This window comes from Bombina bombina, chromosome 1 (genome assembly GCF_027579735.1).
Source record: "Bombina bombina isolate aBomBom1 chromosome 1, aBomBom1.pri, whole genome shotgun sequence".
Classification (NCBI taxonomy): Eukaryota; Metazoa; Chordata; class Amphibia; order Anura; family Bombinatoridae; genus Bombina; species Bombina bombina.
The window spans coordinates 605,483,601-605,509,482 of NC_069499.1; the positions used below are offsets into that span (position 1 = coordinate 605,483,601).

At 38.3% G+C, this 25,882-nt stretch overlaps 1 protein-coding gene and 1 long non-coding RNA gene across 2 annotated transcripts in view; one reads left to right on the forward strand and one right to left on the reverse strand.

The window, feature by feature from the left end:
- The window catches only part of LOC128645747 (uncharacterized), a 198,344-nt gene that overhangs the window by 170,155 nt on the left and 2,307 nt on the right, over nt 1–25,882 (reverse strand). The gene's annotated exons all lie outside the window — the stretch shown is intronic.
- Nucleotides 9,878–25,882, forward strand: part of NOX1 (NADPH oxidase 1) — an 81,703-nt gene continuing 65,698 nt past the window's right edge. Inside the window, exons 1-3 of the mRNA XM_053698965.1 lie at nt 9,878–10,274; nt 22,429–22,524; nt 25,334–25,444. Of these exons, the coding sequence (XP_053554940.1) occupies nt 10,230–10,274; nt 22,429–22,524; nt 25,334–25,444 (252 nt within the window). The 5' untranslated portion in view covers nt 9,878–10,229. The remainder of the gene's footprint in view (nt 10,275–22,428; nt 22,525–25,333; nt 25,445–25,882) is intronic.

Consider the following 25,882-nt stretch of genomic DNA (forward strand, 5'->3'; position numbering starts at 1 on the left):
TAATACTGTTAGATAAAAGGGATATACGAATGATAGATTTCTTGAAATCATCTTTCTCACCCCTGCTAAGGGATCAACAGAACCTGTGTCCAAACAGACAGACAGGTTATAGACATGTTAGAAAATAATAAGGGACATTAGGACTACTGTAAAGGAAAATGGCAGATATAAAATATGAAATTTAGAGAACATGCTATAGACAGGGATATGAAATTGTTGTTTTTTTTTTGCTTGTGTGAAAACTAACTTTCCTGTGCTAATTAAGTATATTTATATTTTAGTGGCTTGTCCTTATTAGTCAACAAATCTGTGGGCATGAGAGCTCCGCCTAATACACACATATGTATGATTCATGGGGACAGACTGTAAAATAACCCATAATTCAGCCCACTTCTAACCTAGAGGGTCATATGACCCCTCAGTAAAAAAACATAATTTATGTAAGAACTTACCTGATAAATTCATTTCTTTCATATTAACAAGAGTCCATGAGCTAGTGACGTATGGGATATACATTCCTACCAGGAGGGGCAAAGTTTCCCAAACCTTAAAATGCCTATAAATACACCCCTCACCACACCCACAAATCAGTTTAACGAATAGCCAAGAAGTGGGGTGATAAGAAAAAAAGTGCGAAGCATATAAAATAAGGAATTGGAATAATTGTGCTTTATACAAAAAAATCATAACCACCACAAAAAAGGGTGGGCCTCATGGACTCTTGTTAATATGAAAGAAATGAATTTATCAGGTAAGTTCTTACATAAATTATGTTTTCTTTCATGTAATTAACAAGAGTCCATGAGCTAGTGACGTATGGGATAATGACTACCCAAGATGTGGATCTTTCCACACAAGAGTCACTAGAGAGGGAGGGATAAAATAAAGACAGCCAATTCCTGCTGAAAATAATCCACACCCAAAATAAAGTTTAACAAAAAACATAAGCAGAAGATTCAAACTGAAACCGCTGCCTGAAGAACTTTTCTACCAAAAACTGCTTCAGAAGAAGAAAACACATCAAAATGGTAGAATTTAGTAAAAGTATGCAAAGAGGACCAAGTTGCTGCTTTGCAGATCTGGTCAACCGAAGCTTCATTCCTAAACGCCCAGGAAGTAGATACTGACCTAGTAGAATGAGCTGTAATTCTCTGAGGCGGAATTTTACCCGACTCAACATAGGCAAGATGAATTAAAGATTTCAACCAAGATGCCAAAGAAATGGCAGAAGCTTTCTGGCCTTTCCTAGAACCGGAAGAGATAACAAATAGACTAGAAGTCTTACGGAAAGATTTCGTAGCTTCAACATAATATTTCAAAGCTCTAACAACATCCAAAGAATGCAATGATTTCTCCTTAGAATTCTTAGGATTAGGACATAATGAAGGAACCACAATTTCTCTACTAATGTTGTTGGAATTCACAACTTTAGGTAAAAATTCAAAAGAAGTTCGCAACACCGCCTTATCCTGATGAAAAATCAGAAAAGGAGACTCACACGAAAGAGCAGATAATTCAGAAACTCTTCTAGCAGAAGAGATGGCCAAAAGGAACAAAACTTTCCAAGAAAGTAATTTAATGTCCAATGAATGCATAGGTTCAAACGGAGGAGCTTGAAGAGCTCCCAGAACCAAATTCAAACTCCAAGGAGGAGAAATTGACTTAATGACAGGTTTTATACGAACCAAAGCTTGTACAAAACAATGAATATCAGGAAGAATAGCAATCTTTCTGTGAAAAAGAACAGAAAGAGCGGAGATTTGTCCTTTCAAAGAACTTGCGGACAAACCCTTATCTAAACCATCCTGAAGAAACTGTAAAATTCTCGGTATTCTAAAAGAATGCCAAGAAAAATGATGAGAAAGACACCAAGAAATATAAGTCTTCCAGACTCTATAATATATCTCTCGAGATACAGATTTACGAGCCTGTAACATAGTATTAATCACGGAGTCAGAGAAACCTCTATGACCAAGAATCAAGCGTTCAATCTCCATACCTTTAAATTTAAGGATTTCAGATCCGGATGGAAAAAAGGACCTTGTGACAGAAGGTCTGGTCTTAACGGAAGAGTCCATGGTTGGCAAGATGCCATCCGGACAAGATCCGCATACCAAAACCTGTGAGGCCATGCCGGAGCTATTAGCAGAACAAACGAGCATTCCCTCAGAATCTTGGAGATTACTCTGGAAAGAAGAACTAGAGGCGGAAAGATATAGGCAGGATGATACTTCCAAGGAAGTGATAATGCATCCACTGCCTCCGCCTGAGGATCCCGGGATCTGGACAGATACCTGGGAAGTTTCTTGTTTAGATGAGAGGCCATCAGATCTATCTCTGGGAGCCCCCACATTTGAACAATCTGAAGAAATACCTCTGGGTGAAGAGACCATTTGCCCGGATGCAACGTTTGGCGACTGAGATAATCCGCTTCCCAATTGTCTACACCTGGGATATGGACCGCAGAGATTAGACAGGAGCTGGATTCTGCCCAAACCAAAATTCGAGATACTTCTTTCATAGCCAGAGGACTGTGAGTCCCTCCTTGATGATTGATGTATGCCACAGTTGTGACATTGTCTGTCTGAAAACAAATGAACGATTCTCTCTTCAGAAGAGGCCAAAACTGAAGAGCTCTGAAAACTGCACGGAGTTCCAAGATATTGATCGGTAATCTCACCTCCTGAGATTCCCAAACTCCTTGTGCCGTCAGAGATCCCCACACAGCTCCCCAACCTGTGAGACTTGCATCTGTTGAAATTACAGTCCAGGTCGGAAGAACAAAAGAAGCCCCCTGAATTAAACGAAGGTGATCTGTCCACCACGTTAGAGAGTGCCGAACAATCGGTTTTAAAGATATTAATTGATATATCTTCGTGTAATCCCTGCACCATTGGTTCAGCATACAGAGCTGAAGAGGTCGCATGTGAAAACGAGCAAAGGGGATCGCGTCCGATGCAGCAGTCATAAGACCTAGAATTTCCATGCATAAGGCTACCGAAGGGAATGATTGAGACTGAAGGTTTCGACAGGCTGTAATCAATTTTAGACGTCTCTTGTCTGTTAAAGACAGAGTCATGGACACTGAATCTATCTGGAAACCCAGAAAGGTTACCCTTGTTTGAGGAATCAAAGAACTTTTTGGTAAATTGATCCTCCAACCATGATCTTGAAGAAACAACACAAGTCGATTCGTATGAGACTCTGCTAAATGTAAAGACTGAGCAAGTACCAAGATATCGTCCAAATAAGGAAATACCACAATACCCTGTTCTCTGATTACAGACAGAAGGGCACCGAGAATCTTTGTGAAAATTCTTGGAGCTGTAGCAAGGCCAAACGGTAGAGCCACAAATTGGTAATGCTTGTCTAGAAAATAGAATCTCAGGAACTGATAATGATCTGGATGAATCGGAATATGCAGATATGCATCCTGTAAATCTATTGTGGACATATAATTCCCTTGCTGAACAAAAGGCAATATAGTCCTTACAGTTACCATCTTGAACGTTGGTATCCTTACATAACGATTCAATAATTTTAGATCCAGAACTGGTCTGAAGGAATTCTCCTTCTTTGGTACAATGAAGAGATTTGAATAAAACCCCATCCCCTGTTCCAGAACTGGAACTGGCATAATTACTCCAGCCAACTCTAGATCTGAAACACAATTCAGAAATGCTTGAGCTTTCACTGGATTTACTGGGACATGGGAAAGAAAAAATCTCTTTGCAGGAGGTCTCATCTTGAAACCAATTCTGTACCCTTCTGAAACAATGTTCTGAATCCAAAGATTGTGAACAGAATTGATCCAAATTTCTTTGAAAAAACGTAACCTGCCCCCTACCAGCTGAACTGGAATGAGGGCCGTACCTTCATGTGAACTTAGAAGCAGGCTTTGCCTTTCTAGCAGGCTTGGATTTATTCCAGACTGGAGATGGTTTCCAAACTGAAACTGCTCCTGAGGACGAAGGATCAGGCTTTTGTTCTTTGTTGAAACGAAAGGAACGAAAACGATTGTTAGCCCTGTTTTTACCTTTAGACTTTTTATCCTGTGGTAAAAAAGTTCCTTTCCCACCAGTAACAGTTGAAATAATAGAATCCAACTGAGAACCAAATAATTTGTTTCCCTGGAAAGAAATGGAAAGTAGAGTTGATTTAGAAGCCATATCAGCATTCCAGGTCTTAAGCCATAAAGCTCTTCTGGCTAAGATAGCCAGAGACATAAACCTAACATCAACTCTAATAATATCAAAAATGGCATCACAGATGAAATTATTAGCATGCTGGAGAAGAATAATAATATCATGAGAATCACGATTTGTTACTTGTTGCGCTAGAGTTTCCAACCAAAAAGTTGAAGCTGCAGCAACATCAGCCAATGATATAGCAGGTCTAAGAAGATTACCTGAACATAGATAAGCTTTTCTTAGAAAAGATTCAATTTTTCTATCTAAAGGATCCTTAAACGAGGTACCATCAGACGTAGGAATGGTAGTACGTTTAGCAAGGGTAGAAATAGCCCCATCAACTTTAGGGATTTTGTCCCAAAATTCTAACCTGTCAGGCGGAACAGGATATAATTGCTTAAAACGTTTAGAAGGAGTAAATGAATTACCCAATTTATCCCATTCCTTAGAAAATACTGCAGAAATAGCATTAGGAACAGGAAAGACTTCTGGAATAACCGCAGGAGCTTTAAAAACCTTATCCAAACGTATAGAATTAGTATCAAGAGGACTAGAATCCTCTATTTCTAAAGCAATTAGTACTTCTTTAAGTAAAGAGCGAATAAATTCCATCTTAAATAAATATGAAGATTTATCAGCATCAATCTCTGAGATAGAATCCTCTGAACCAGAAGAGTCCAAAGAATCAGAATGATGGTGTTCATTTAAAAATTCATCTGTAGAGAGAGAAGATTTAAAAGACTTTTTACGTTTACTAGAAGGAGAAATAACAGACAAAGCCTTCTTTATGGATTCAGAAACAAAATCTCTTATGTTATCAGGAACATTCTGCACCTTAGATGTTGAGGGAACTGCAACAGGCAATGGTACATCACTAAAGGAAATATTATCTGCTTTAACAAGTTTGTCATGACAATTATTACAAACAACAGCTGGAGGAATAGCTACCAAAAGTTTACAGCAGATACACTTAGCTTTGGTAGATCCAGCAGGCAGTGGTTTTCCTGTAGTATCTTCTGGCTCAGATGCAACGTGAGACATCTTGCAATATGTAAGAGAAAAAACAACATATAAAGCAAAATAGATCAAATTCCTTATAAGACAGTTTCAGGAATGGGAAAAAAAATGCCAAACATCAAGCTTCTAGCAACCAGAAGCAAATGAAAAATGAGACTGAAATAATGTGGAGACAAAAGCGACGCCCATATTTTTTGGCGCCAAATAAGACGCCCACATTATTTGGCGCCTAAATGCTTTTGGCGCCAAAAATGACGCCACATCCGGAACGCCGACATTTTTGGCGCAAAATAACGTCAAAAATGACGCAACTTCCGGCGACACGTATGACGCCGGAAACGGAAAAGAATTTTTGCGCCAAAAAAGTCCGCGCCAAGAATGACGCAATAAAATGAAGCATTTTCAGCCCCCGCGAGCCTAACAGCCCACAGGGAAAAAAGTCAAATTTTTGAGGTAAGAAAAAATATGATAATTTAAAGCATAATCCCAAATATGAAACTGACTGTCTGGAAATAAGGAAAGTTGAACATTCTGAGTCAAGGCAAATAAATGTTTGAATACATATATTTAGAACTTTATAAATAAAGTGCCCAACCATAGCTTAGAGTGTCACAGAAAATAAGACTTACTTACCCCAGGACACTCATCTACATGTTTGTAGAAAGCCAAACCAGTACTGAAACGAGAATCAGTAGAGGAAATGGTAAATATAAGAGTATATCGTCGATCTGAAAAGGGAGGTAAGAGATGAATCTCTACGACCGATAACAGAGAACCTTATGAAATAGATCCCGTAGAAGGAGATCACTGCATTCAATAGGCAATACTCTCTTCACATCCCTCTGACATTCACTGCATGCTGAGAGGAAAACCGGGCTCCAACTTGCTGCGGAGCGCATATCAACGTAGAATCTAGCACAAACTTACTTCACCACCTCCCTTGGAGGCAAAGTTTGTAAAACTGATTTGTGGGTGTGGTGAGGGGTGTATTTATAGGCATTTTAAGGTTTGGGAAACTTTGCCCCTCCTGGTAGGAATGTATATCCCATACGTCACTAGCTCATGGACTCTTGTTAATTACATGAAAGAAATAATAATCTTTGGAACCCACTATATAAAGTGTTGATACAAATATGTTATACTGCTCTACAGCAGGTTTAGAACGACAAAGCCGAAGTGCACATAATCTGCTTGACACAAATAGTGAAATTTATTAGACAAAAATTTTAGAAAAATAAATAAATTTTTATCAGAAATATAGTATCCATGAAACCTCTCATAATAAGGAGTAGAGTCTAACTCACCAGACATTTTCTTTTAGGTTATTAACAGGCCTGGATTTACATCTCAGGTGCCCTAAAACCTGGAGCCCCCCCCCCCCCCCCAAAAAAAGTGACAAAAAAACTGACATTTTTTTATTATTATTTAGGGCAACTAATAATAAATATTAGATGTAAAACATTAAAGCTTAAGGTAATTACATTTTCCCTTTTATGGAGATACACAAATACATACACCAATTGCAATATTTGTTGTAATGGAAGCTACACCAAAAATCAATATTCACTTAACTCAAATGGCCATACAATTTATATTATGTATAACAAAAACAAATCATGTTAAACTTTTAATGCAAAATATTCTAAAGAAAACCTTATTTAAAGAGACATAAGATGTGTTTATTATTGCACTAGTGCTTGCACAGAAGTGTGTTAGCCTCTTGCAAAAGAGTTAAAGGGACAGTCTAGGCCAAAATAAACGTTCATGATTCAGATAGGGCATGTAATTTTAAACAATTTTCCAATTTACTTTTATCACCAATTTTGCTTTGTTCTCTTGGTATTCTTAGTTGAAAGCTTAACCTAGGAGGTTCATATGCTAATTTCTTAGACCTTGAAGGCCACCTCTTTTCAGAATGCATTTTAACAATTTTTCACCACAAGAGGGTGTTAGTTCACATATTTCATATAGATAACACTGTGCTCGTGCACATGAAGTTATCTGGGAGCAGGCACTGATTGGCTAGACTGCAAGTCTGTCAAAAGAACTGAAATAAAGGGGCAGTTTACAGAGGCTTAGATTCAAGATAATCACAGAGGTTAAAAGTATATTATTATAACTGTGTTGGTTATGCAAAACTGGGGAATGGGTAATAAAGGGATTATCTATCTTTTAAAACAATAACAATTCTGGTGTAGACTGTCCCTTTAAACACATAGTCAATGTAAGTTCTGAGACAGCAATAAACATCTATGCAGACCCAGATGGGCTCAGAGGACATGTTTATTGACAAGCCATTGGTGTATTTCTTTTCTGGAGATTACTTTGACTATGTGCTTAACATTTTGTTGGAGTTAAACACAGTTTTGGGTAAACAATAGCAATATTAAAACTAGCAGCATGAAAGCTCATCAACAACCTTTGCAGCCAGTGGGAGAAAATATAAAATGTAGGTCTTTTGAACTCTGATATTTTTGGTACAAATACACACAGATGTTACATTTATTTTGTTCTGAAATATAAATATAATATGTGTTTAAAATTAGAAGGCAGTAAGAATATTTAGGAGCTCTACTTTTAGGACCCAGACAGTGGTATTTGTATATAAATCTATAGTAAAAAAAAATCAGAAAATTCAGGGGTAAAATTCAACATACAACACTCACTTGATAAAAGAACAGATGAACAATTTTTAATGGGATGTGTATGTATATACTGTATATATATATATGTATATATATACACACACACACACACACAAATATGCCATGTGAGTGGTTTATACACATACACATTTTTATTTTGCTAGTTAACCTTTAGTAATCAAGCTCTTCATTTATAGCAACAGCCTTACAGTCTACAAACATTGTTGTCAAAGTGCCCTAAAGGCTGTAAATCACAATCGGCAACTTGTAATAAAGAGCAGAGCAGCTAGTCCCACATAACCTCCTCACCTCCAAGGCCTTTATAGAACAAAAACATACATCCTGAAGCAGAATTTAACCCCCTGCTATTTAGTGTGTGTGTGTGTGTGTGTGTGTGTATCTGCATGTATAAGTGTATGCTGTGTAGTGTGTGTGTATCTGCATGTATAAGTGTATGCTATGTAGTGTGTGTGTATCTGTATGTAAAAATGTATGCCATGTAGTGTGTGTATCTGCATGTGTATTCTATGTAGTGTGTGTGTATCTGCATGTGTAAGTGTATGCTATGTAGTGTGTGTTTCTGTGTATTGGAGTGTGTGTACATGTGTAGCTTGTGTTACTGTGCATTTTTGCTGACTTTATAGGCCAGAATCTAGAATATTAATGGGGAATGCAGAGAGCAGTTTTAAAGAATCTATTATTAAAGGGACATGAAACCCCCCAAAACTATTTCATGATTCAGATAGGGAATACAATTTTAAACAACTTCCTAATTTACTTCTATTATCTAATTTGTTTCATTCTCTTGGTATCACTTGTTGAAGGAGCAGCAATGCACTACTGGTTTCTAACTAAACACATGGGTGAGCCAATGACAATCAGTATAAATATGCAGCCACCACTCAGCAGCTAGAACCTAGGTAAACCTTTCAGCAAAGGATAACAGAAGGAAGCACATTAAATAATAGACGTTATTGCAAAGATGTTTAAAACTGTATTCTCTACCTGAATCATGAAATAAAAAATTTGGATTGCATGTCCCTTTAAATGTCCAATTAAGATAAAAATATTTAGCACTGTCTCTGCAAAGGCTAATTAAATACAGAGCTCACATAGTTATACCAGTGGTTTGAGCTTGTGTTTGATTTACTGCCTAAGAGTATTGAAAGATATGATTTTATGTAGAATTTGATTTATATTACTTTGGTGTTAGGATTTTTTTTAAGCCCCATAACTGCTCCTGCCAATCACATATCACACTTTTGCCATGGGGGGTTGTCCCTCTTTTGAATTTTGAAATGTTGGGAGGTACTGTATGTCTCTGGTCAGGGCTGATAGATTCTTGTTTCTTGAGCTAATACAAAATTGCAGCTAAATGGGAAAACGGAGTGAGTGAACACAGAAATGACATTTGATTAATTTCAATATAATATATTTCTGATATTTTTAAAATAAAGTATCAGATTTTATATTTAATTGTTTAGGAATATGAACTGCTGCTTAATGTGAAACCATACCTTGTGTGTTTGAAATATATAAGAAATAATGACTCCCATACTGCTCTTTACTATTTATGCTATAGAAAACTGCACATATATTTTGTTTCCAGTTCATATTATGGAATTTTCCTTTATTTGATTATTTATGCAAACTAAAGATATTTTCTAAATTTGCTTTGGTTTGGAAAAAAAACAAAAACATCAGCAACAACAACAAAACAACGTGATTTTCGTCGACACCTCACATGAATTTCCTAATACATCATCTGTGAAGAGGGGTATCATGAACCCTGTGGATGCTAGATGGGGAGGCCCTCCCTGATATCCAAGATGATAAACCCTAACTTCAAAATGTCTGTGAGTTTTTTTATTATTGTTTATTAGAATATTGTGTAATACATGTTGTGTGTTCTATATTGTATACATATGTCTATATAAGTCCATGTGGCTTCTACACAGAAAATAATGAAAAGTTCATCCACAGTTTAGGTATTTCTGTTTGGTTTGTTTAACCAAGAGTCACTGCCCTTGTGTTCCGTTATATTGAACCTGTTCTTAAGTTGTGGAACCAGTCCAGGGAGAATATAGGAATATGATGCAAAACTTGGGAGGAAGAGAAAGAGGCAGGAAAAAAAAAACATGTTTTTTATTTCCTCTTACAAAATGCAGGGAATTTACCTGAGTTAAGTGATAAGGGAGTGACAAATATAGACAGAACAAAGACAAAGAGTGACTGCCAGGAAGGCAAACAGAGTGAAATACACAGGAACGCAGCAGCTAGCTTAGACAGAAAGGTGCAGAGAGCAAGAGAGGAGAGTCGGACCTGGATATATAAACCGTATAGAGCGTAAAGGAATATATAAGCACAATCTCTCAAGATGGGAAACTGGATTGCAAATAACTGGTTCTCAGCCCTGGTAATGGTAAGTAATGAGATCTAAATGGAACTGCTTTAGATAAAATCACAGAGGTGGATCGAAATCTGAAATCACTGACAACAAACAACTAACCACACCGCATTGAACTTAAGTGATATAAATCACTCCACATAGCAGAGACAGGCTCAAATCCATCTCTGATTTGCAAAACAGAAAACATTAAAACACAGACTAAGCAAAATCACTGAAGATAATACATATCACTTTGACTGACTGCAAATCACTGATCAAATTGACTAACAGACTGAATAACTGAAATTGACTTAAAGAATGGTGACACAAATTTTTAAGGCAGAAAAAAAGAAACCCATTATACTGACATGACTAAAAATCATGCAATAACTAACTGCAAATCCAAACAATCATATAGTACTGAATGTGGCCAACATAACTGATCTGCCTCCTTTTGATTTAGAATCATTTTCAGACAAAGTGATATGGATTATCTTCAGTGATTTTGGTTAGTCTGTGTTTTAATGTTTTGTGTTTTGAAAACAATTGATATCTGAAACCCTTTTCCTTGAGAATCAGCTTGTGAATTTTGGGGAAATTATTTCTCTTATTTTGGGCTAATTACGAGTGGATGTCTATATTAGTGTACATATGCATTTATGTGTTTATATGTGTATATATGTCGGTAAATACATAAATACGTATATAAATACATATGTGCACATGTACAGACACACAAACACACACATATATATATCTTTAGACATGTATATGTATGTATCTCTATGTTAGAGCCCTTTGCCTTTTTTCTTTTAACTCCTGAGATCTCATATCTTTTAGCCCTTATAACTTTTGTGTGCAATCATTTTTTTTATTTTTTTTTTATTAGATAGTGTTATTATGAGTGTAACTGTACTTTGTAATGTATTTTTGATGGAATTTGAGATACTTTTTGCTTTGCGAAACAGTGAACCAGAGCTCTGAGTGCGCAGTAATCATTCTAGCGTAAATCACGATTGCACACAAGCGTTTGCATTTACTTTTAACTTGTAATACGAGTGGTAAAACCGACGAGTGCAAACACCCCCGATAAACCCCCCTGTTTGTGCTCCACTTGTAATCTGGCCCTTCAGGGGCAAAACTACAGGGGGTGCAGCTGGGAGCCCAGCTTAAAAAAAAATAATACATTTTTTTCCCCCCAATAAAAAACATTGACCTGCCACTGCCTGCACTGATATCATGTGAGTGTGACATGATGCTTCACTAGTGTCTCTGACTACAGGGGTTAGTGTTTCTGTTTTACCCATTGGTGTTTATGTGTGTATGTGTATTTATGTATGTGACTGTGTGTGTATCTATGCATGTATGTGTGTATGTTTGTGGAACCAGCATGGGGGGGGAGAGGGTAAACAGTGTCACTATACAGTACCACTATATTCAGTACGGGGGGGCTGGACCATGTCACAGACTACTGTGGTCACTGTATAAAGTATTGGGACGGGTAGGGGCAGGCCAGCCATCTCACCGACAGATTACAGACTGTGTCACTGACTCACTATATACAGTACTGGTGGGTTAAACAGTGTCACTATATACAGTAATAGGGGGTCAGACCATCTCACAGACTGTGGACACAGGGTACCTCCTTTTGCAGACATGTAATCTGATTCACAGATTCTGTGTGAAATGTAAAAAAAAAAAAAAAAGATATGTATCAAATTCACTTTTCTTTTTTGGGGGGGGGGGGATTCTTGCACCTGGGCCCTGTGGTTTCTAGTTACGCCTCTGTGGCCCTTTATTGGAGTATTTTTTTTTATTATTTTTTTCATAAGACTTTATTGAAATAGATTCAAACACTTACAAGTAGAGAGTCAAAAACATTCACAATATTTCTCCTTTAATGTGCATTTAAGTTCTTACAAGTCAATTGGCCTAAACCAGTGGAGAACACTTATATGAGGTCCTAAGGTCGGTAGCTACTATAAGACCGGCTGAAGGGGCAGCACTACATTGGCTGTCCATACTAACTCAAGGAGAGTTGCCAACATTATACTTGCAAGTGTTTAATAGAGAAGAGAAAAGGAAGGATAGGGAGATAAATGGGTGAAAAAGAAAGAAAAGCAAATGAAAAAGGAAACCAAGTGGACAAATTCCTTCATGTGTTGGTGTAGTATTGACACATATGTAGTAGTTTAGTATGGGCTTTGGATTGCAATTTGGGGATATCGTGGAATAGTAGGACTACTGGGTCTAGGGGAATGTTTACGTCCCAGGATTTTGCTGGTCTCTATGGTTATAGAATTCCAGAGTGGTTGAACACCGGGGCAGGACCACCAGATATGGTACATGGATCTTTCCTGGTTACATTTTATCTAACATCTGTTGGATGTTAGAGGGAAAATGTACTGGAGACATTGTGGAGTCAAATACCATCTTTTATTGGAGTATTTTTAATTTGTTTTCTTTTAAATATGTTTTTAATACAAAACCAACAGGATAAAGGGATGCACCTTGTGGGAATTATTAAGAGGGAAATGTGCAGTCGTCATAAAAAAGTTTTAGCATATAAATAATTAGAAGGGAAAGCACATAACCAAATAATCATATGCTAAAGTATGACATATAGCTGCACTCTTATCCAAAATGTGTTAGTATCAAAACACAAAAAGTGATTCTCAGGTAAAATACACTTAAAGTGAAGGTCAATTTAGATGAATCGGTACCCGGTTTTTAATAATCCTATCAAAAACAAGGGCACTTTAATTAATCAAAATTGACATTTTACTTGTTTTCTTCAAATACTTACCTTTTAATCTTCACAGCTGCTCCAGCGATTCCCCCAGCCGTCGGAAGCCTCTTCATTCATCAGAAATGACGAATCCAGCTTCCTCCAATCACGGCTTCCCCCCGGGGATTCTTGGCCTGAGGCAACGCCGGTATTTGTAGGAAGCCGGATTCATCATTTTGGACCCGCGAAGAGGGCTTGTGGCGGGCTGAGGAAGTGCTGCAGCAGCTGTCAGGATTAAAAGGTAAGTATTTAAAGAAAACAAGTGCAATATCAATTTTGATCAATTAAAGTGCCCTTGTTTTTAATAGGATTATTAAAAACCATGCACCGATTCATCTAAATTGACCTTCACTTACAATAACATGTACAGTCTATACACACAGGCGAATATGTTCTTTAGCATGTGATTATTTGGTTAAGTGCTTTTTCTTCTAATTATTTATATAATAATATTTTGATACACTTAAAGGGACATTGAGTGTAAACATAAAATGTTCTGTTTTGTTATGGCATTTATTGTAAATTAAATATTTATTTTATTATGTGTTTAACTCCTCCAAAGACATAGTCATAGTCATGCACCAGCCATATTCACATGATATTCCAAATATCAATCGTCAACAAGAATACATATGCATTCTCCCGTAATCAGCTTTGTCCTTATCTGGAGCAGCAATGGGTGTTGCAAAAGTTATATACATAGCTAAAGAGGATTTTCTGAAGAAAAAAAAAGACAATGCTTTAAAGGGTCATAATACCCAAATGTTTAAACACTTGAAAGTGATGCAGTATAGCTGTAAAAAGCTGACTAGAAAATATCACCTGAACATCTCTATGTGAAAAAGAAAGATATTTTACCTCAAAAGTTTCTGAGTAGCCACATCCCATTGTAAAGGACTTCTAAGCAGCAAATCAGTATGTATGTCCCGGGACAGCGGGAGGAGCAAGCTTTCGTGCACACTCGTCTTATTTCCCTATTCAGTGTAAGGAAGTTTACAGTGAAATCTCATGAGATCACAGTAAAAGAGTTAATGACCTCAGCACTGTTGATGCTGATTGGCTTTTTACACAGAACTTACTCTGCTGAGCTGAGGAGATTGTAAAGTAAAATATCTTCCTTTTTTTACATAGAGATGCTCAGGTGATATTTTCCTGACAGCTTTTTACAGTTATACTGCATCAGTTTCAAGTGATTCAGCATATGAGTATTATGTCCCTTTAATGAAATAGAAGCTTTATTTTAAACTAAAATAGCCATTTAAACATAAAAAACATTTTGCTATATGTGCGCCAAAATAGAGGCCAATCCTCTTTCTACTGTGAGATCTGGGAGCTGTAAAGTAAATTGGTTTCTCAGTGCTTGGTTTTCATATGTAGGGGAGACTGAGAGATGCAGTTTTCAGTGGGGGCCATAGGGGGAGGTGGAGTCCCCCTTCTCTTTTTTTTTGTCTTCTTCCCTTTTATCATCAGAAGTGCACCTCATGTATAGTTTTAAGTTTGTTTTAGGTTCTATGACTTTGTTTCTAAGATGGGGTCTACACATTCATGTCTAATGTTACTACAAAGGTATGCTATATACCTTTAAAGGGACAGTCAACACCAGAATTTTTGTTGTTTTAAAAGATAAATAATCCCTTAATTACCCATTCCCCAGTTTTGCATAACTAACACAGTTATAATAATACACATTTTACCTCTGTAATTAACTTGTATCTAAGCCTCTGCAGACTGCCCCCTTATTTCAGTTCTTTTGACAGATTTGCATTTTAGCCAATAAGTGCTCACTCCATGGTAAATTCACGTGCATGAGCTCAATGTTATCTATATGAAAACCATGAACTAACGCCTTCTAATGGTAAAAAAATGACAAAATGCATTTAGATTAGAGGCGGCATTTGAGGTCTAAGAAATTAGCATATGAATGTCCTAGGTTTAGCTTTCAACTAAGAATACCAAGAGAACAAAGCAAAATTGGTGATAAAAGTAAATTGGAAAGTTGTTTAAAATGACATGCCCTATTTGAATCATAAAAGTTTTTTTTGGACTTGACTGTACCTTTAATATAGAGGTTGCCTATTATATTTCCATTTGAGGTCTAAGAAATTAGCATATGAACCTCCTAGGTTTAGCTTTCAACTAAGAATACCAAGAGAACAAAGCAAAATTAGTGATAAAAATAAATTGGAAAGTTGTTTAAAATTACATGCCCTATTTGAATCATAAAAGTTTTTTTGGGACTTGACTGTACCTTTAATATAGAGGTTGCCTATTATATTTCCAATGGCACCCTGTTCAGTTGTTAAAGGGACAGTCAAGTATAAATTAAACTTTCATTATTCAGATAGGACTTTTAATTTTAATTGACTTTCCAATTTACTTTTATCATCAAATTTGCTTTTTTCTCTTGGTATTCTTAGTTTAAACTAAACATAGGTAGGCTCATATGCTAATTTCTAAGCCTTTGAAGGCTGCGTCTTATCACATGCTTTTTAAATCTTTTTTCAACACAAAGAGACAGAAAGTACACGTGGGCTATATAGATAACACTGTGTTCAGGCACAGAAAGTTATTTAAGATCTAGCACAATACAATGCTAAATTTAAGACAATAGATAATAAACAGTCACAGTCATGTGATCAGGGGGGCTGGAAGAAGGTTCCTAGATACAAGGTAATTACAAAGGTAAAAAGTACATTAATATAACTGTGTTGGTTATGCAAAACTGGGGAATGAGTAATAAAGGGATTATCTATCTTTTAAAACAATAACAATTCTATGGTTGACTGTCCCTTTAAGTTGTATGTGCCATTGATTGGTCTTATTAAATGTAATGTTATTGGGGTTTGCAATCCAGATTGAATTGTTTAATGTATTCCTTTCGTTGTACAATTTTACAAACATGAAGTTATCAATAAATAGGTTATCATTATGCCTATATACACTGTTCTAGAACTACTGTTACTATTATGTGTATCGGTTGAGAACGATTTGCTCAATCATTTTCAGTCGTTTTTTTTTATTTGACAAAGTTGATGTTTGGGATACAGCTATAATGCTTTATTTGTCATATGCTTGTAAACTTCAATAAAAAAATACTGAAATATAAAAAAACTAGTCCTAAAGCCCGTTTACACGAGCCATTTTTTGCAGTACAGCGGTCCCACCCCTTGCTCTCTCTCTCTCTCCCCCCTCTCTTTTTTTCTCTCTCCACCTCTCTTTTGCGCTCTCTCCCCCTCTCTTTTGCGCTTTCTCCCCCTCTCTTTTGCGCTCTCTCTCGCTCCACCTCTCTCTTGCTCTGTCTCTCCCCCCTCTCTTTTGCTCTCTCTCTCCCCCTCTCTTTTTCTCTCTCTCCCCCTCTCTTTTGCTCTGTCTCCCCCTCTCTTTTGCTCTGTCTCCCCCTCTCTTTTGCTCTGTCTCCTCCCCTCTATTGCTCTCTCTCCCCCCTCTCTTTTGCTCTCTCTCTCCCTCTCTTTTTCTCTCTCTCCCCCTCTTTTGCTCTCTCTCCCCCCTTTCTTTTTCTCTCTCTTCCCTCTATTTTGCTCTTTCCCCTCTATTTTGCTCTCTCTCCCCCTCTCTTTTGCTCTCTCTCCCCCTCTCTTTTGCTCTCTCTCCCCCTCTCTTTTGCTCTCTCTCCCCCTCTCTATTGCTCTCTTTCTCCCCCCTCTATTTTGCTCTCTCTCCCCCTCTCTTTTGCTCTCTCTCCCCCTCTCTTTTGCTCTCTCTCCCCCTCTCTTTTTCTCTCTCTCCCCCTCTCTTTTGCTCTCTCTCCTCCTCTCTTTCTCTCTCTCTCCTCCTCTCTATTGCTCTCTCTCCCCCCTCTCTTTTGCTCTCTCTCCCCCCTCTCTTTTTCTCTCTCTCTCCCCCTCTCTTTTGCTCTCTCTCCCCCCTCTCTTTTGCTCTCTCTCCCCCTCTCTTTTGCACTCTCTCTCCCCCCTCTTTTATGCTCTCTCCCTCCCCCTCTCTTTTGTGTTCTCTCGCTCTTTTGCACTCTCTCCCCCTCTCTTTTGCTCTCTCTCTCCCCCTCTCTTTTGTGCTCTCTCTCTCCCCTCTCTTTTGCGCTCTCTCTCTCCCCCTCTCTTTTGCGCTGTCTCTCACCCCCTCTCTTTTGCGCTGTCTCTCACCCCCTCTCTTTTGCGCTCTCCCCCCTCTCTTTTGCTCTGTCTCTCTCCCCTTTTTTGCTCTCTCTCTCTCCATCCCTCTCTTTTGCTCTTTCTCTCTATCCCTTTCTTTTGCTCTCTCTCCCCCCTCTCTTTTGCTCTCTCTCTCCCCCTCTCTTTTGCTCTGTCTCTCTCCCCTCTTTGTTGCTCTCTCTCTCCATCCCTCTCTTTTGCTCTCTCCTCTTCTCTATTGTTCTCTCTCCCCCTCTCTTTTGCTCTCTCTCCCCCTCTCTATTGCTCTCTCTCCCCCCTCTCTTTTGCTCTCTCTCCCCCTCTCTTTTGCTCTCTCTCCCCCCCTCTCTTTTTCTCTCTCCTCCTCTCTTTTGCTCTGTCTCCCCCTCTCTTTTTCTCTCTCTCCCCCTCTCTTTTTCTCTCTCTGCCCCTTTCTTTTGCTCTGTCTCCCCCTCTCTTTTTCTCTCTCTCCTCCTCTCTATTGCTCTCTCTCCCCCTGTCTTTTGCTTTCTCTCTCCCTCTCTTTTGCTCTCTCTCCCCCTCTCTTTTGCTCTCTCTCCCCCCTTTCTTTTTCTCTCTCTTCCCTCTATTTTGCTCTCTCCCCCTCTCTTTTTCTCTCTCTCCCCCCTCTATTTTGCTCTCTCTCCATCCCTCTCTTTTGCTCTCTCTCCATCCCTCTCTTTTGCTCTCTCTCCATCCCTCTCTTTTGCTGTATCTCTTCCCCTCTCTATTGCTCTCTCTCCCCCTCTATTTTGCCCTCTCTCTCCCCCTCTCTTCTTTTGCTCTCTGTCTTCCCCTCTCTTTTGTTCTCTCTCTTTCCCCTCTCTTATTTTCTCTCTCCCCCACTCTTTTGCTCTCTCACCCTCTCTTTTTCTCTCTCTTCCCTCTCTTTTGCTCTTTCCCCTCTCTTTTGCTCCCCCCCCTCTCTTTTGCTCTTTCCCCTCTCTTTTGCTCTCTCTCCATCCCTCTCTTTTGCTCTCTCTTCCCCTCTCTATTGCTCTCTCCCCCCCCTTTTTTTGCCCTCTCTCCCCCCTCTCTTTTGCTCTCTCTCTTCCCCTCTCTTTTGCTCTCTCTCTTTCCCCGCTCTTATTTTCTCTCCCCCCCTCTCTTTTGCTCTCTCTCTCCCCCCTCTCTTTTTCTTCTCTCTTCCTTCTATTTTGCTCTTTCCCCTCTATTTTGCTCTCTCTCCCCCTATCTTCTGCTCTTTCCCTTCTCTTAGGCTCTCCCCCCTCTCGTTAGCTCTTTCCTATCTCTTTCTTTTTGTCTCTCCCCCTCTCTTTCTATTTCTCTCCCCTCTCTCTCGCGCTGATCGCGCCCCGACCACGGGTTTATACATGCCCATTCAAATGGACTTTCTAGGAAGTATACAATATACAGAGAGAGTGATGTGAACTATTAACACATCACGCCCTTAGGGGGCGCTTCCTTAATATATGTGATAACAACAGATATGAAATAGACTGGTGGATGTCTCTTAGTGAGTGGTCATACAATAAAATGTACTAAATGGAACTACTGCAATAATCAGATGGCAATAGAAAATACAGATAATATGGAACATAAAATATATAAAAAATTTGTAGAGAAATTCGGAATGGAAATAAAACACAATCCCAAAAAACCTATAAAATATAAAAGTCTATATATCCTTGGAGGTACAGTGATCCAAACGTGGAGGCAGCACTCTGTCAAAGGATGGCAATCCTGGTGTACAAAATCTTCTCTCTCCCTCTCTTTTGCTCTCTCTCCCCCTCTCTTTTGCTCTCTCTCCCCCCTTTCTTTTTCTCTCTCTTCCCTCTATTTTGCTCTCTCCCCCTCTCTTTTTCTCTCTCTCCCCCCTCTATTTTGCTCTCACCCCCTCTCTTTTGCTCTCTCTCCATCCCTCTCTTTTGCTCTCTCTCCATCCCTCTCTTTTGCTGTATCTCTTCCCCTCTCTATTGCTCTCTCTCCCCCTCTATTTTGCCCTCTCTCTCCCCCTCTCTTCTTTTGCTCTCTGTCTTCCCCTCTCTTTTGTTCTCTCTCTTTCCCCTCTCTTATTTTCTCTCTCCCCCTCTCTTTTGCTCTCTCACCCTCTCTTTTTCTCTCTCTTCCCTCTCTTTTGCTCTTTCCCCTCTCTTTTGCTCCCCCCTCTCTTTTGCTCTTTCCCCTCTTTCTCTCTCCATCCCTCTCTTTTGCTCTCTCTTCCCCTCTCTATTGCTCTCTCCCCCCTTTTTTTTGCCCTCTCTCCCCCCTCTCTTTTGCTTTCTCTCTTCCCCTCTCTTTTGCTCTCTCTCTTTCCCCGCTCTTATTTTCTCTCCCCCCTCTCTTTTGCTCTCTCCCCCCTCTCTTTTTCTTCTCTCTTCCTTCTATTTTGCTCTTTCCCCTCTATTTTGCTCTCTCTCCCCCTATCTTCTGCTCTTTCCCTTCTCTTAGGCTCTTCCCCCTCTCGTTAGCTCTTTCCTATCTCTTTCTTTCTGTCTCTCCCCCTCTCTTTCTATTTCTCTCCCCTCTCTCTCGCGCTGATCGCGCCCCGACCACGGGTTTATACATGCCCATTCAAATGGACTTTCTAGGAAGTATACAATATACAGAGAGAGTGATGTGAACTATTAACACATCACGCCCTTAGGGGGCGCTTCCTTAATATATGTGATAACAACAGATATGAAATAGACTGGTGGATGTCTCTTAGTGAGTGGTCATACAATAAAATGTACTATATGGAACTACTGCAATAATCAGATGGCAATAGAAAATACAGATAATATGGAACATAAAATATATAAAAAATATGTAGAGAAATTCAGAATGGAAATAAAACACAATCCCAAAAAACCTATAAAATATAAAAGTCTATATATCCTTGGAGGTAAAGTGATCCAAACGTGGAGGCAGCACTCTGTCAAAGGATGGCAATCCTGGTGTACAAAATCTGGAAAAGAGTAAAACACAGAGGTGCCACCATGGCCTAATATCGCCAGTAAAATTGAGAACAGCAGCACAGAAGAATAAGGTTACTCACAAACATGAAGCACCCAGCTGGTGCATGTGGAGCAGGCTGAAACTTTGCAGTGGTCCAGCACACTGTGTCCTTGGCACAAAGGCAATTGGATATCCTCAGAGGGCCCAGAAATCAAATACCTAGATGAGCAAGAGAAAACAAACCAACATGGCCAAATATCATCTGGACAAGGATAATTGGACCCAAGTGTTTACATTTACAAGATAGTCTGCACCTGAGGGTGCAAATTCAGCAAACTGGAACCATAGTGTCGCCCAGTAGACTACTGCAAAGGCAATCCTCAGCACAATAGCAAGTGTATAAAATATTAAAAACTTTATTAATACAGCGACGCGTTTCTCAGCCTACTCAGGGCTGTTTCATCAGGCTATGACCTTTGCAGTAGTCTAGTGGGTGACACTATGGTTCCAGTTTGCTGAATTTGCACCTTCAGGTGCAGATTATCTTGTAAGTGTAAACACTTGGGTCCAATTATCCTTGTCCAGATGATATTTGGCCATGTTGGTTTGTTTTCTCTTGCTCATCTAGGTATTTGATTTCTGGGCCCTCTGAGGATATCCAATTGCCTTTGTGCCAAGGACACAGTGTGCTGGACCACTGCAAAGTTTCAGCCTGCTCCACATGCACCAGCTGGGTGCTTCATGTTTGTGAGTAACCTTATTCTTCTGTGCTGCTGTTCTCAATTTTACTGGCGATATTAGGCCATGGTGGCGCCTCTGTGTTTTACTCTTTTCCAGACTTTCTAGGAAGTCTGAGAATATAATTTTTTTTGCCAGCAAATGCATATTCTATTTTAAAGCAAGCAAAATAAATAAGGAATGTATATTGCATTGATGTTTCATTTTCGTTAATTAACCAGTGGTTTATTTGGGACCTTATAATATGGGGTCTAATATAGTGTCAGCTATCTATCTATCTATCTATCTATCCTATCTATCCTATCTATCTATCTATCTATCTATCCTATCTATCTATCTATCTATCTTATCTTGTCATCTCTCAATCAACTATCTATGTATCTGTCTGTCTTATCTTGTCTTATCTATCAATAAACTATCCATCTATCTGTCTGTTTGTCTATTATCTATCTATCTTATCTTGTCCTATCTATATATCATCTATCTATCATTTATCTATCTTATCTTGTCTTATCTCTCAGTCAACTACCTATCTATGTATCTGTCTGTCTATCTATCTATCTATCTATCTATATATCTATTATCTATCTATCGATCTTATCTTGTCTTATCTCTCAATCAATTATCTATGTATCTGTCTGTCTTATCTTGTCTTATCTATCAATAAACTATCCATCTATCTATCTGTTTGTCTATCATCTATCTATCTATATATCTTATCTTGTCCTATCTAATAATCTATCTATCATCGATCTATTTATATTTTAGCTTTGTGAGCTGATGGTAATGTAAACTTTTTATCTGTAACTTTGAATAAAATGTTGAACTTTTAAAATTCTACACTAAAGCTCGAAATGTCTCTGTCATGTTCTATGGTATGATATCTATCTATCAATGCTGTTTCATTTGAATTAATTAATTAATTAATTAACCAGTGGTTTATTGGATCTTTATAATATGGGGTCGAATATAGTGTCAGCTGTCAACTGTCTCTCTATTTGTCCATCTATCTGTCTGTCTATTATCTATCTTATTTTGTCTTATCTATCTATCTATCTATTTATCATCTTTCTATCTTATCTTGTCTTATATCTCAGTCAACTACCTATCTATGTATCTGTCTGTCTATCTGTCTATCTATCTATTATCTATTATCTATCTATCTTATCTTGTCTTATCTATCAATAAACTATCTATCTATCTATCTATCTATCTATCTATCTATAAATGCTGTTTAATTTTAATTAATTAATTAACCAGTGGTTTATTGGCATTTTATAATATGGGGTCTAATATAGTGTCAGCTGTTCTATCTATCTATTTATCCATCTATCTATCGATCAACTATCTATCAAGCAACTATCTCTCTATCAATCTATCTGTCTGTCTGTCTGTCTATCATCTGTCTGTCTATCTATCTATGTATCTATCTATCTATCTATCTATCTATCTATCTATCTATCATGGTGGGGTATAGTATACCTAACATTACCACTATAACTGATCTCAAATGAGGAATGAAAACACTGAGTCTGTGTGCAGATTTGAGGGCCTTGTTTATTTTAGAGTGGTTAGAATTCCCTTATAACTCATTTCTCACTCTTATTTTATTTGGTTTCCCTTACCTCACAAACTCTCTTGTTCTCTGCAGGTTGCCTGGCTGGGACTCAACATTTTTATCTTTGTACATTTCTTCATGATCTTTGAGAAGGGGGGAAACTATGCATACACAAGGGTACTGCTGGGGGTAAGTGATGCTTACAGACCACAGCTACGTCATGTGTTATTTTCTCACCACAGGGTGACACAGACAGGAAATAGCTATAGGAGATGAAGCCTAACCCTGCATGATGAGACAGTGACATAAATATTAGTGTGCTATGGAACATGGAGTCTGTCCTGCTCACAGTGTTGCAGGATATGGCATTTGTCACAATAAGACCTACATTAGTAATTTTACATTTTTGTAAGCGTTTAAGCCTCCGTACCTGTAGGCCATTTTGTATAAAAGTGATCCTACCAGGTGTTGAAGAACGGGGCACTCTGCTCTTTAAAGGGACACTCAATTCAAAATTAAACTTACATGATTTAGATAGAACAGGCAATTTTAAGCAACTTTACAATTAACTTCCATTAACAAAATATGCCTAGTTTTTTTATATTTACACTTTTTGAGTCACCAGCTCCTACTGAGCATGTGCAAGAATTCACAGAATATAGGTATATGCATTTGTGATTAGCTGATGGCTGTCACATGATACAGTAGGAGGGGAAATAGACATAACTTTGAAAAAAATCTACTACTTATTTGAAGTACAGATTAAGGCCCTGATGAGCAAAAGTGCTACAAGTCAGTGAATAATTCCAAGGGATCTGCAGCAATTTTGAGCAAGCCAGAAAAATATTCCAAGCTGCCAACATCTAAGTTGACAGGCGGCATCGCTGGAAGGCGTTTTACTATACATCCCTAATGGGCGGTGATGCTGATGATAGATTCCAGCAAGCATCAGTGCCGACATTAGCAATGTATATTAAAGGATCCCATAGGAATATTACACCAAGCCTAGCAATTATACCTATGTACCCCTAAACCGAAAGAACCCACCCCGCAAACTAACCCTACACTAGTTAACCCCTAAACCGCAATTAGCCCACCGCAATAAACCCCCTAACCTATTGACCCCTAAACCGCCATTAGCCCACCGCAAAAAAAACCAACCTAATAACCCCTAAACCGCCATTAGCCCACTGCAATAAACCTCCTAACCTATTAACCCCTACAGCCCACCAACTAAAACTACCCCTACACTATTTAACAACCTAACACCTAACCACCCACCTTTAAGCTAACACCTGTTAAGTTACAAGTAATAATAAGGACTACATTAACACAAAATAAAGAAAACTTATATTACAGATTCTCTTCTCACATAGCAACACTTTGAAATGGAGAGGAACAAGCTATTAAGAATCATGCCGTGAGAATCACACATACAAAAGGTAGGGCTGGCTCTCTAATGGATACTGGTGGGACTGTGGGACTCAGGCAGCACTTAACAGGGGCAACACATGGGGAGAATAGGGTTAAATAATATAAAAGTGCCCAAGTCACTTGTATCTATCTATGTATCTCTTTTGCCCTTAGGATGCTGTGCAATGGTTGGGTTTAGACTGTAGTGTAGAGAGAGTTGGGGACGTCATTTTATTTTCGGACCCAAACAGAACATTATCAGTGCAATTCCTTGAACCAGCCTTGAAAGGAGGGAGCTATTAGTTTAATCATACCTGTAAACTAAAATGCCCCAAACCTAATATCCGTGATAACGTGCAGCTGAAGAGAATTGCTTGTTGTACACCTACCACACATCATTTTAAAATTTGTGGCTCATTGGTGTCAAAAGAGCAACTAAAGTGGACACTTATGCAAAATGACATAGGAGGCATTCTCCCTTTCCCCAGACATCTCTGATAGTGTCCATCTCCATCATAGCAGAGTGACTCACTGATATACATAGGCACAGTGGGACTTTGAGTCTGTAACTTAAACAAGTGTGTCATAAAACAAGATTGCGTAGAATGTGGTAACTCAGTGACGCAGTCAGAAGGTAGTTATAGGACATGGAATTTGCCCTCACTCACAGTGTAACCAGACAGAAGAAATATGACGTGAGCTTTCTATTTTACGAGAGTCATAAAAAATCAACTAGATGTAATGATGTAATTTTAACTCATTAGTCATTGTTCAGCATTTAGTTTCAATTATAAATTAAAATGACTCTAATAAACGAAATGCTCAGAAACATGCAAGATACTTTGACCACAAATATCAGCTTCTGATAACAATCCATAATGTGGGACATCTGTAATGACTATATATCAATGTATACATGGCACTTTTATATTGCTTATCCACACTGCATACAGAATATATATATATATATATATATATATATATATATATATATATATATATATATATATATATATATATACATACTGTGTATATATATTAGTCCAAATACAATATTCACTTAAAGGGATATAAAATACAATTTTTTTTAATTTCATGATTCCGATAGAGCATGCAATTTTAAGCAACTTTCTAATTTACTCCAGGGTGCTGAACCAAACATGGGCTGGCTCCTAAGCTTACATTCCTGTATTTTTCGAATAAAGATACCAATAGAATGAAGGAAAATTGATAATAGGAGTAAATTAGAAATTAAAATTGCGTGCTCTATCTGAATCACAAATTAAGACATTTGGGTTTCCTATCCCTTTAAGTTATGGTGGAGATAAAAGTGTTATATTAAAATCCTCCATTTCAAAAAAGTTAGAAACAGTAGTTTTAGATATAATTATTCTATATACAGAGGCTGGGTTTATGATAAAAAGCTTTCATTATATTATCAGTTATTATGGGCTGGTAAAAAAATGCCCTCTCTCCTTCCCCCTATAATGATACTCATTAAGAAGGCAAGGTGGGAAGAGAGTCTGTGTCAGTGAAGCATAATATTCTACATTTCACACTTTCATATTTATTTGTGTTTCATCAGTCTGCCCTTGCCTGGGCTCGTGGCTCTGCTGCTTGTCTCAACTTCAACTGTCTGCTGATCCTGTTACCTGTGTGCAGAAACCTCCTGTCGTTTCTAAGGGGATCCTGCTCGGTAAGTGATATTAACACTTTAGGTGACACACACTCACTCACACACTTAGACACTCACATACACACACACACACACACACACACACACTCACTCACACACTTACACACTCACATACACACACACACACAAATACACACACACTCACACACTTACACATACACACTAAAATACACACACACTCAAACACACACACATACACTCACACACACACACACTCAAATACATACACACACACACACACATACATACTCACACACTCACACACACTCATACACATACACACAAACACACACACACAAACATACTCACACACACACACACACTCAAATACATACACACACACTCATACATACTCTCACACACACACACACACACACACACACACACACACAGACACACACACACTAAAACACACACACATACTCACACTCACACACA